This window comes from Zalophus californianus, chromosome 15, assembly GCF_009762305.2.
Source record: "Zalophus californianus isolate mZalCal1 chromosome 15, mZalCal1.pri.v2, whole genome shotgun sequence".
Taxonomy (NCBI): Eukaryota; Metazoa; Chordata; class Mammalia; order Carnivora; family Otariidae; genus Zalophus; species Zalophus californianus.
In genome coordinates this window covers 88723374-88736294 of record NC_045609.1, presented here as the reverse complement: position 1 = coordinate 88736294, position 12921 = coordinate 88723374, and the positions used below count along the sequence as shown (strand labels likewise).

At 54.1% G+C, this 12921-nt stretch overlaps 1 protein-coding gene across 1 annotated transcript; it reads right to left on the bottom strand.

Moving 5' to 3' along the window:
- Nucleotides 1-1808: 1808 nt before the first annotated feature.
- PAOX (polyamine oxidase) lies at nt 1809-12098 on the bottom strand. The gene is made up of 7 exons (XM_027596117.2): nt 11754-12098; nt 10712-11198; nt 9646-9845; nt 7686-7938; nt 5050-5162; nt 4531-4688; nt 1809-2330 (listed from the first exon to the last, which is right to left on the bottom strand). Exons 1-7 carry the CDS (start codon nt 11935-11937, stop codon nt 2187-2189), a joined length of 1539 nt encoding a protein of 512 aa, XP_027451918.1. The 5' UTR covers nt 11938-12098; the 3' UTR covers nt 1809-2186.
- Nucleotides 12099-12921: the final 823 nt, after the last annotated feature.

Sequence of the window (12921 nt, the reverse complement as noted above, 5' to 3'; positions counted from 1 at the left end):
CGGGGCGGGGGCGGGGCCGGGGCGGGGCGGGGCGGGGCGGGGCGGGGCTACGAGCCGACCGGGGACCTGTGCGCTCCCGGGACTTCGCGTGGGTCCTGAGTTTGTGCGGTATTTCTTTTTTTAAAGAAATTAATAGAAATTTAAAAATTTCTAGTTCTTTCTTAAGTGTATTCTGAGTATAAGTGTAACATAACTCAGCAGTCCCCTGCCAATGTTTGACCCCTTTTTACAAATCAGTTAAAATTTTCAAATACTTTAAATGTAGCCTATATATGTAATATCCCCCTTTTCTTTTTCAAATACTCCAGGTTTTAAACAAAGCCTTTGGAGACATTGACTGCCGTTCTGCTACACTAACCCTATTAATACACTAAGCTGGAATTCCCACTGTCCCCGTACTCTGTGTAAATGTAGCTTTAACTCTGAGTCCAAACAACTACTCAGTGCATGTTGAGTACAAGAGTATTCCTCTAACGGAAGTTTTGAAACAAGATGCTAAAATTCCAAACACAAAAATGTCACTACTGTGGTGGTCTCAACCCTCCCAGTTGTCAGCACAAAACATTCCAGGGACCCTCGGAGGTAAGCGCTCCCAGGTGGGATGTGAGTCGGATACCAGATGAGGACCCAGCCCCCGGCTCCTCCTAGATGAGCAGCCCTCCCACCAAGATGGCAGCACATGTCCTGCTCACCTTTGTCACTGGGGATACAAGAAATGTCTCCCCAAGCACGCGGCTTAAAGAAACCTTGTACGTCAACAACACAGATCACTGAGAGAAGTGGCAATCTCTAAAACAAAACCCTGTTGAATTCTGAGTTTCTCACAGCTGACTGGCAGGTGTCCCACACAAAACCACTGGAGTGACACGGAGCAGTGGACACACATACAGAACTCTGGGGCAGGGGCAGGGAAGACCCGTTGGAGGGGCCATCTGACCCAGGAGGGGAAGGAAGAGAAGGGCCCGTGCAGGGTGTGCTGGGGCCAACAGCATGTCAGGCACCACTTGGGATTGGAGAAGAGCCCAGACAGGCCTGGCCCCAAGACCCTTCCACCAAACACACATATGCTCACCCCTGCAGCCAGGGTCCTCCCCACCCCTCCAGGGCAGGTCACAGACTGCAGCCTGAGGTACAGGAGAGGCAGGAGCCACTGGCTTCAAGGTGAGTGCAGGGCCAGGAGCCCCACAGCCTGCGGCACAGAGTCCCAGCCTCTGCAGCTCCTGCACCTTCTTCCGAAGTGCCACCCACCAGCAGCACCAGCCTCCGGTCAGGGCCTGTGCCTTTTTTCTGTTTCTGGGTGTCCTGAGTTGGGAAGAAGCTGGGACAGAAGCCCAAGCTTTGCAGTGGCAGCCTTGAGACTGAGCAGTTACTGACCCTGAACTCTAGGCATTTTGTCCCTTCCTCAACTGTGAAAGAGCAGCCCTTTGACCCATTCTCTGGGACGCTTTGAGGATGCAGCAAGGCAAGATGGGGTCGGCTGAGCAGAGCACCCAGGGCAACCCAACACACTCACCCCAACACTGCCCACAGCACCATGCTCCCCACTCACCCTGACACCCCAACTACCCCACCCCTCTGCACTCTTGAGGCCTCATTTTTTATTCCCTTCCTTTAGAAAACCTCTGGCCCCAGGTCAGGATGGGGTGCCCTTTGTACTCATGTGTCCGCACTCTCTGGCCCTCCCCCAGCCCAACGTACAGTGGGTATCTGCTAAAGTATCTGTCGGTGCGGTCCTGAGACCAGCAATGAGAGCTCGGGAATGCCTGAAGGTGCCAGTGACAAGGGGCAACCACAGCATCCAAAGTCCAGGGAACTGAGGGGAGGGGGCACCTGGCCCCGCAATGGCCCAGGCCTGGGGCCTGGCGAAGACAGAAGTGACAGGTGCCGCAGGCCTGAGGTACAAGAATGAGGAGGCATGGAGGCTTTAACAACTTTATGTGCATGCCCTCGGCAGCAGTGGTGTCGTCCCGTGTCTCATTTCTCCAAGAAGACCTCACACTCAGTTCAAGCTGGGCCCTGGCCAGACTCAGTGACATGAAAAATCAGAGCTGCCCCCAGTCACCAAAAAAGGCAGGCTGTCATTAACATCCCCAAATCTCAAGCCAGGCCAGACACTGTCAGAGGAAGGGATGATGTCACCCAGCACTGGAGGGGCAGTGCTGGGCTCAGAAAAGGAGGAGCAGGGCTCAGAGCCAGGGCCCCGGCAGCTGTGCCTGGGGGTCCTGCAGAGCGATGAGCCGGTCGGCCTCCCTCCAGCCAGACAGCAGAGCCCCGTGCGTGGTGGAGTAAAATGTCCGATGTGTGGCTTCCCCTGCAAACAGTATCTGGAACTGCAAAGAAAAGCCAGGGTTAGGTGCCAGGAATCAGGCGGCAGCCACACGCCTCTCACTGTGGCTACAGAGCTGATGTGTGGTTTTATTGTTCACTAATCCCACTGAGCCCTGAGACGGCCAGGAAGCCTGAGCAGGTACGCAGACAGCAAGCACTCCAGCAATCAAAAGCGAATGCAAAATGGAAAACTCGACAGACAGTTTGGGATGCAATGTTAAGAACTTCACCCAAAACACAAAGTGAAAACCCAAAGAGATGGAAATTAGGAGGGAAGAAGATAAAAAAAATATGAGGACCAGTCCCCCATCCAAACAACAAAACCCCACAAAAGAAGGAGGAGGAGGAGGAGAAAGAACAGAGAGCTGAGACAGTCCCAAGCTCCCTAGGAGGTAAGAAAGGAAGGAAGCTGAATGGCTTTGGACTTCCCAGGAGCAGCACTGAAGAATGTCTTCAGAACGCTGAGGGACGTGCCTCCAAACTAGGATTTACACCCCACGTGTAGCTCTTGCAGGGCTACCAGTTCTTGGAGACACCTCCCATAGAGAGGTAGGATCTGCATCCTGCCCTTGAATCTGGGCAGGCTTGTGCCCACTGTGGAGTGGAGTATGGCAGAGCGGCACTTTCTGACATCCTAGCTGGGCCGCCACGTGGGCAGCAGCAGCCGTGCTGTGAGGAAGCCTGAGCCACACAGAGGCCACAGGCAGGCACTCCCGCCAGTGTCCCAGCCCAGGGCAGGCGTGCAGGACGAGCAGCCTCAGATGACCCCCACCCCAGCCCTGAGTGACTGTGGCATAGGCCAAGTCTTCCCCACTGAGACCCCAGACACCATGGGCAGAAACAGACGGTCCCTTGCGCCCACCTACAGAACCTGTGAGCATAATAAAGTGGTTGTTTCCACCAGTGGGTTTTCGGGTGGTTTGTTACGTAGTGACAGGACTGGAACACCTGAAGTCTAAGGTAGAAAAAGCACAATTCCACACATGCAAACTTAACTTTCTATAAAATTTACCTCCCCTGCACCCCCTCGTCAGGAAGCTACTGGAATAAATGCTCCAAAAAGTAAGTGCATGGGGCAGGTGGGGCAAGGGGTGCCAGACAGGCTGGTGCTGTGCATCAGGAGCTGAAGCTGACACTGGGGTGTGGGAAGGAAGCAAGAGATGATGGAAAGAGTCAGCAGAGTCTAGGCAAAGAAGTGCATGGAAAACGGAGCTCTGCACACTCCCTCACTCATGCACTCAGTCACACTCACTTGCACACACTCCCTCACTCATGCACTCAGTCACACTCACTTGCACACACTCCACTCCACACACCCACCCACAGACTCATAGACACACACTCACATCTACAAACAGGCAGGGAAGGAACCACAGTGTCCTTACAGGCCACATGTGGACAGGGCCTGGAGCAAACCAGATGATGGACATACTGAATAGTGTGGTCTTAACAAAAGTACCACATCACACATGGGGAGGCCAGGGCAGAGCGAAGTGCTGGGTGGACAGAGTGCAAGAGAGCTAAAACCTTATCTGCCATAGGGAGAGTCAATCGGGGACGCCTAAAACTGAAAATTCAAGGAGCAACATTATGGAACAAGCAAACCATAAAGAGATTATAGGGCACTGGGGAAACTGAACGCTGAGTTTTGGATAATATGGAGGAATTATCATTAATTTTTAACTGGGATAACTTTGCTATAGTTACACATCTTTAGAGGGCATCCTTTATCTTTAGAGACCCATTCCGGGGTGTCTGCAGTGAAACGATGTCATATCACACAGTGGAGAGGTGGGGGGACGGGCCGCGGCCACCACGGCACAGCGCTGAAGCTGCAGGTGGGGGCCCAAAGGTCCGGCCTGCTTGTGCACACATCCGAAGTTTTCCACGACTGAGTGTTTTGTAAAAAGTGGCAGCATAAGCGTGTTATTTAGAGATGTGGTAAATCTGGAGCTGAGACTCAGCCCTGATGGTCTGGGAAGGGGTCTGGGAAGGGGATGTTGGGTACCCTCCAGCAGCCTGCTGTATTTTGTTATTTTGTTACTTTGTTATTTTGCTACCAGAACTGTAGAATTTTCTGATGCTTTTTAGCCTAAGTGCATGTAAAATTCTGATAAAATAATACATGTTTCACGATTCCTAGTTTCAAAAAGCACAGGGACCCAGCCGCAGGGCTCCCAGCCGCACCCGTGCCCGCCTCACCTGCGCCTTTGCGCCCTCCTCGGGCAGGGGCTGCGCCAGCAGGTCGATGTCGTCCCCAGTGCTGCCCACAGCCACGTAGCTGTAGGAGCCCCTGGTATATGGGGCACTGTACCAGCAGGAGCGCAGCATGCTCCTGGGCGCAGGGAGCCTGGCGTTTCCTGCACCCAGAGATGTGCGTCAGTGTGGTACCGTGGCCCCCCTAGCCCCAATCCAGCTTCCCTTTAAGACCCTGCCATTTAAAACGAAGAAAACCTCCCGGAAAGAAAACCTCACCCTGAGTGTATTCATCAGAGGCTCTCCCTGTCTCACCGCTTTGCTTAATTCAGGACACCCAGAAACAGAAAAAAGAAGTGGAAAGTGTTTGCAAAGCCATTTCGGTTCCTCAGAGATGAGAACTCTGAGTGACCCCACTAATATCAGGAAGTACTGTCCCTGGAGGGTTATAGCGCCAAGCTGGGTTCCTGTCCAGAGTTCGCCAACAAGGAGCCCCCGTGGTGCCCGGCCACACACACTCGGTACCTGTGACCCTGCGAAGCACTTGGGTCAGAGACAGGAGCACTTCCTCGTCGGACAGCGTCTCCATAAACTCAGACTCCAGTCCAGCGATGAACCCGCAGAGGACGTGGACAGACCTGTGTGGGAGATGCACCCTGAGACGACTTGCAGCCGGGTCAACTGTGCACACAACACTACAGCACCTGGACTGCGAGTGTGACCCACAACCCTGCCCCGGGGCACCAGCCCCCAGGGATCTGTGAGGTCACAACTCTTTTCTTAAGGCTGAGACAGTGTTTGCTGTTTCTACTCTGCCAACATACACACGGGCGTGCAAGGCCCACAGTGTGTGAACGGCTGTCCCTTCGCAGAATCGGGACCAGCACACAAACCGCACCAGCACACGCAGTGTTCTTCCCCGACACACACACCGCAAAAAAAATAAATAAATAAAATGCCAAATTCACTTGAGAATGTCCTGGAGAAAGCAGTAGAAGTTATTAACTGTATTAAATCTTGACTCCTGAGTACATGTCTCCAACATTCTGTGTGACAAAATGAGATACGGGCATAAAGCACTTGTGCTGCACGTGGACGTGCAGATGTGGGACAGTCGTCCGGAGAGCCCTGGGCAGTGGTCCGAGCTGCCAACTAAGCAGCTGCTTCTTTCGTGGACACGATTTTTACTTGAAAGAACGTGGCTGGTATGCAAACTTGGGTGTTTGGCAGACATTTTCTCGAAAATGAGCAGTATGTCTATCACAAGGAAAACAACTGCAAGCATTTGCTGCCAATGATAAAATTTAAGCTCTAAAGCAAAAATGACAATTTTAGAAAACTTGTATCTGCCACCAACAGCTTGATATGTTCCCAATACCAAGAGACTTTCCTGAGATCCGTGGTGATATTAATAAACTTAATTGTTTGATGTTGTACAATGAAACATATCAATGTTTGGAATGCCCAAACTAGGGGCAGGTGCAAGATCCACTCAAAGTGCAGGACGGACAGTGCATTTTGGTGCCCTCGAGCACAAACACCCACGGACGAGCTTTCAGATTCCACACTGTGCCTCACCTTGAAGGAGCGACCACTTCTTAAGTTTTGGTGCTGTATCAAAGAATACCCACAATCATCTGAAGATTATTTAAACACTACCCCTTCTCTGAACTACGTATCTGAGTCAAGACTTTTCATCTACTTCAAGTGGAATGAGACGTGGCACCACCGCATACCGACAGCCTTGAGAGCCAAGCTGTCCGCTATTAAGCCTGACAGTAAAGAGATGAGGAAAAAAGACAAAGCATTGCCACTCTCCTCACTAAATTTTGTTTTAGAAATATAGTTATTTTTCATTTAAAAATGTTAATATATTTTCATTTAAAAGTATAATGGGGTGCTGGGTGGCTCAGTCAGTTAAGCGTCCAACTCTCAATTTCAGTTCAGGTCATAATCTCAGAATCTTGAGACTGAGCCCCACATCGGGCTCTACACTGAGGGTGGAGACTGCTTGAGATTCTCTCTCATCCTCTGCCCCTCCCCACCTCAAAAAATGTTATTTATGCTAACACGGTATAGATTTACTCAGTTTAAAAAATAAATATTTTTAATTTCTCAGTTTTAATTTCTAATGTGGTAAGTGTGCAGACACAACCCACCTAAACAAAAGCTCTTTGGAATCCTCAATATTTTTAAAGAGACCACAAAGTGTGAGAGCCACCATCCTACCCCACAGAATATCCCGATGACTGCTGTCTCCACCAATGTCCTGAGCACAGGCTACAGAGCCAAGTGTGGGGCAGGCCGCCGAGCACACCCAGCCACCATTCCCCTACACATCCACGACCCTGGCCACATTTCCAAACCCCTGGATATGTCAGCTTTACCTTCAGTCCAAAGGACACGTGCAGGGTCCCCTCCTAGGTGGGAGGAGCCCACGCACCCAGCTTCTGTGGCTGTCGGGGATGAAATTAGCTGCAGGCATGCCTGCGTTTTGTCCTCCAGGCCCAGAATATGGTCCCCAATCCTGCCATGTCTCTGTGTGGAAATTTGGACTTGTGTCTGCCAATTGACTACAACATGCTAACCACATATTTTGATCTTGCTGGAAAAATCAGTCCCTCCCTACCTAAATGATTCATGGTCTTATTTTCTGAGTTCACACCAAGTCCATATACACTGCATTATTTATGCATTATAGATGGACCATACAGTTTAGCCACTAATGGGTCTTTGATTCCTGACTTAGAAGGATATATTGCTCAATTATTGCATCAGGTTTAAATATTGTCTCCCAGTTATAGACACTTCTGTGTTTCAAATTCCTTCTGTCACCTCTACACCCCAGCTTCCTGGGAATTTCAGTAAATATTTTCTTACTGATTGAACGTGCCCTCCAGGCCACCAGCTCATCCAAGGACCTGAGACACACCAACAGGCTGCCTACAAGAGGCTTCTGTCTGTCCCTGCAGTGGTTTGGGCCCCAGTGTCTGTCATCAGCGCTCTGGAGTGCCCTTGGAATTCCACCCAGAAATCCTCCAGAAATGCCTCCCAGGGAATCAGCACGCTGCTGGATTCTCAACAAAACTAAGGCCAAAGAACCAGCCCCCTCAGAGCTCACCCCTGAAGTTTCCTCAGAGAAACTCAAGAAGCATACATACGCAAAGGAAGGCAGGACCAAAAAGCCAATAAGCTTCTTGAACCAGACGTGCTGTAGGCCAGAGGTGATGTCCTCCAGGGGCGACGTGTCCTCCCACACCACCTGGATGTGCCGGCAGTCTGGCTCCCAGAAGGGCTCCTCAAACTCCAGGAAGATTTTATTGCTGGTCCCAAAGCCTATTTTCCTGATCGCTTCTGCCTTCTGAGGGGGCAGTGGTGGTTCAAAGAAGGTGTCCAGATGTTCTTTAAGAAAACCTGAAATTCACAAGTGGACTCAACTTACACCACATAATCTCTTTAACTGGAACTGACAGCCACAGGAACCCACCCTGACGTCCATCAGAGGAGTCAGAGAAAGGAGGCTTCCAGAGACTGTGTCCACTAACCCACACCAGCCCCAGCTCAACTGCGCTTCCAGAAATCGGGCTGGCTCTGGCCCTCGGGACTCAGCCTCAGCGAGCGACACCACAGCAGAGGGACAGGAAAGGCCCCATGGCCACCTGATCAGGCAGGGACAGCTCTCATGCCCCACCCAAACTGCTCTGTAGGATGGTTTCTCACTTCTCAACCTGTCTGCCTCTCAACGTCTGCAAACCATGCTGCTCTAGAATAGTTTGGAGTAGCATCACAATATACAGGCTTTATCCAGAAGCTACATGAAAACTAATCTGCCCAGCAGAAAAAATTAATTCTGGGCCAGAGTCAAACAATGAGAGGGTCTATCTGCAGCACAAGCCAGTCTCCGTACAACACAGATAACTTGCAAGCCAGGAAGTAAAGGACACACAGCCCAAGAGGAAACAGATCCACAGAGGCTGTGAGGACCCACAGAAGGGTCACCATGCCTCCACCCACAGTCCCATTTGCCAGACCCTCAACCCAGCCGCTCCCACTCCTGCGATTTATGCCACAGATATATTCACACAAGTGTTTTTAAATGCACATGGAAAATGCTATGTAAAACAAAAAAAAAGTGAAAATAAGCTGAATTTCCATCAACTAAGGAATATTAAGCAATGACCCCTACCTACAAGAAAATACTATGTGGCCATAAAGAACCAATGTGACAGGTGGCCTGGCTCCTTGTGAACAGTAGCAACAGTATCAACAGACCCAGTAATGCACTCACTGATGACAGCAGGGGCCCAGCGAGCACACACAGACACCGGCGGCAGGGGTAAAAAAATGACTGATGGATCTACATGTGCTGATTTGGAAGTACTGACAAAAATTTTATTAACCAAAAAAAAGAGGGGGCGGCAAACAGAGCATCAGCAGACTATACTAATATGTCCAGTGTGATTCTGTGTGTGGGACAAAGGAGCTGGGCGCTGAGCAAGCTCACCCACAGCCAGCACGTCCGTCCTGAAGGAACCCAGAGCCGGGCGGGTTGGACGCTTGCTCTGCGTCTTCCATCAGCTCTGGCCCCCACTAGCTTTGTGAACTTGCACAGTTAAGTGGCGTGATTCGGTTTGCATCGGTCAGACAGGCTGGGGACATACACATCCCAGCTGCCTGCAGAGTAAATGAGATGCACAGACAGGGCTTGGCTCACAGCCGCCTCCACCTCTTGTCAAATTGCCAAAATGGCTTCTGTCCTGGGTGTCAGATCTACAATTAAACAGAACCATATGCTTGAGCCCTTCCTTGATTACACCAGGCCTGAACCTGAGAGCTGGCTTTCACACCCACTTCCGCCTCCAAGAAAGCACAGCTTGGTGAACTTCTGGAGGCAGTCCCAGCCTTTCCATAAACGACCTCGGAAGAACCAAGACATGCATTTTCTCTTATTGTGAAACTCAATTCCACAGCATGCAATTGCTACAAAACACAACAGAATGAGCCTGTCCGAAACTAGATTGAAAATGTGAGCTAGCACCTGAACAAACACTCCAGAGCCCACTGCCGGGGCCCCGGGGGTGGGTGACCAAGGGGAAACCTGACAGGGAAAATGGGCTTTACCTAAGGGCACAGTGATGATGACATGATGTGCGGGGAAGCAGGTTCCGTCCTCACACTCCACCAGCACTGGAAACCTCTCCCCAGGAGACAAGGCTTCCCGGAAGGACCCGTTCCAGTGAATGGTCTTCACAGGCTTGTTAAAAACGATCACGTCCTCTGGCAAGGAGGCCATTATGCAGTTTGTGAGCCCCTGGTAGCCACTAGGAGAGACAGAGGTGTTGGTGTTTTCAGAGGGAGGTGCCTGGGGAGGTGGCCCTGCAGGGAGGGCAGGGGCTCTCCCGGGGGGTTTGCAGTCTACCTCAGGAACACCACTACCACTGCCCAGGCTAACAGGGGGATTAGGTGAGCATGAGCAAATGGAGGTAATCGTGGGAGGACAAGGCCTCCTCCCCACCTGCCTGGAACCCTACTTCTGATCACAAATGCCCTCCCCTGCCAGGAGACTTGGGGTGACACTGGAGAGCCCAGCGGGGCAGTCCTGCGAGGGCCTCTTGAGTGCTCAGTGGGGGGACAGCCACCTGCCCCAGGGGCGAGCTGTCTGTCCATCCCAGGGGCTGGAGCCTCACACAGCACTTAGCACGTAAGAGGCCTCGTAAACATGGGAGGAAGAAAGTGTTATGAGATGCACTGGCCTTCTTTTAAAACCACCTTTTCTTGAAAATAATTATTTTCCCCAGTGAGCAAAACTAGAGAAACAAATGAGCAATCTCTCTAAAACAATGAAGACAAATGGCCTCCTGACCCTCTCACCCTTCCCCTGCTTCCCAAAGCCCAATCTGAGGTAAATGGAAAGGGTACCAGGGTGCATGGAGGGGAACCAGGGTGCATAAAGGGGGCCAGGGTTCAGAGGGAACCCGGGTGCACAGAGGAGGGACCAGGGTGCATGGAGAGAGGCCCCAGGTATGTGGAGAGGGACCAGGGTGCAGGGAGGGACTCCAGGAGCACAGGTAGGGGAACTGGGTTAAATGGAGGGGGTCCCAGGGTGCATGGAGGGGATCTGGGTGTGGGGCCCCAGGGGGCCCAGGGCACACAGAGGGCTGGCTGGGTGGGTGGGGCATGCACATACCCAGGAAAGGTGCAATCCAGACCCGGCAGCACAGTGTACTCCCCAAAGGGTGCAAGGGCCACCAGGTCCATGCTATGGGTACCGCTCACACAGCACTCCACATTGAAGAAGCTGTTGAGGATGGCCAGCTTGAGCTTCCTGGTCTCCTCATCCTCTGTCCAGCCAGCCGCGCGCTGACTGATCTCCTTCTTCAGGTACTCCCCAACGCTGGGCACTGGGGCGTCGGCCATGTGCAGGAATTCCCGAGTCTGGTCTATGAGACTATAGAACAGACTAGCCATCTCCACCACCAACTCATGGCTCACACTTACCCCAGAGCTGGCGTAGGACACAGATGGCAGGCCCACATGACCCCCAGTTTCGATCAGCTGGTTCTCCTCTGACAAGTCCTTCTCCCCTAGCAGCTGGTACTTGGCAGCCAGCTGAAAGACCGGGTTGCCCTGTGAGGGCCCGTGGATCCAGTGAGCACCTAGCTCTACCACACCACCTGGGAGGGGCAGCAGATGACACTTTGAGATTCTCTCCCCACAAAGGCCCACGCTGAGCCCTTCTCCTGGACCACACCAGCCCTGCCCTTCCCAAATATGCTCTAAAAACAGCCCCAGGGACACATGGTCCCTGAAGACTACAGTCCTAGGGCCTGGTCAGACCTAGTTTAAGGGGAACATTTGAAGGGGGGGTGCTGATCTGCACCCGCCTTCGAAGGACACTTGGAGAGCCGGCAGGGGGGCAGAAGGGGCGCCTGGGAGTGACCCGGAGACTGGAGGGGGAGCTCCTTGTGGGACCCAACCAGAGCGACTGCAGAGACATAGATTACCCTCCCCGGCAAGGGCCGGCTCTGCCAACGGGGCAGCTGAGTTTCGGGGACCCCTGAACTGGGCCTGATCAAGTGGGATGGGGCGGAGATTCACTCTGGGGGCCAGGTAAGGCTTCCGGGTCGGTTAACCCAGGTGCAGGCCGGACCAGGAGCGGCAGAGCCCGGGCAACACCCGTTGGGTTCCGGAAATGGGCTCGGGGAAGGGGTTCCGGGAGAGGCCGTTACCGAAGCCGCGCTCCGAGCGGATGCGGCCGCCGGCGCGGGCAGTGGCCTCCAGGACCCGCAGCTGCGGGAAGGCCGGGTGGCGGCAGAGCCTCTGAGCGGCGCCCAGCCCCGCGATGCCGCTGCCCACCACCAGCACCCGCGGGCCGCGGCCCAAGCCCTCCGCGCGGCCTCCACTCGACTCCATTGCGCCGGCCGGGGCAGTCCCCGTGCGCCCCCGCCGCTCCGAAGTGCGGACAGCGCCGAGGGGTCCCGGGCAGGGCCGGGAGGTAGGGCGCGGGGCGGGGCGGGACTGGAGGTGGATGGGAGTGGAGGCGGAGCGATAGGGGCGGGGCGGGGCTGGAGGCGGAGCAATAGGAGAGGGGTGGGACGGGGTGGGAGCACGGGGCGGCCGGCGTCGGGATGGGGGCACGGGGCGGGACGGGACTGGAGGTGGATGGGAGGGAGGCGGGGCTGGAGGCGGAGCGATAGGGGTGGGGCGGGGCTGGAGGCGGAGCGATAGGGGAGGGGCGGGACGGGGCTCGAGGTGGATGGGGCGGGGTTGGAGGCGGAGCGATAGGGAGGGGCGGGGCGGGTGGAGGCACCCTGTGCGGGAGTGGGCCTGGGGTGCCGAGGCACCGAGGGGCAGGCGGGTAGGTGGAGCGAGGAGCGAGGAGCGCGGGGTGAGGCGAGGCCCGGGCGGCAGCCGCACCAGTTGACCCTCTGGGCTGGATTTGGGGCTTCCCCTAGAGGTGCGGCCCACTTGCAGGCTGCAGGGCAGGGTGAGGGCGAGCGTGGCTCCGTGGGTGCGTGCAGCCCAGCTGCTGGGCGCGTGTCCCCACGGAGGGAGGATGGGGCCCGCCGTCCAGGTGGCTCGTGTCTCCTTACAAAGGAGACGTGAGAAAGGCGACCAGAAGGTGGAGGAGGTGCCTCTCTCCTGCCTTAGAAAAGCGAGGGGCGCGCCTTCACCTTGGGACCTCATGGAGCCTCTGGATGGAAGTCCGAGCGTGGCTGCCGTGTCAGGGTGGGCCGGGGAGGGCTCAACACGTCCAAAGTGGGGCTGCGAGACAGGCTCTTGGCGACGACACTGTTCTGTGTGTGGTCACGGGTGTTTATACACACAGGTAACACACATAAAATACAAAGTTCAAGATAAAGGGTAAGTGAAGAGCTTTCTCGCATGTCCCCCTAC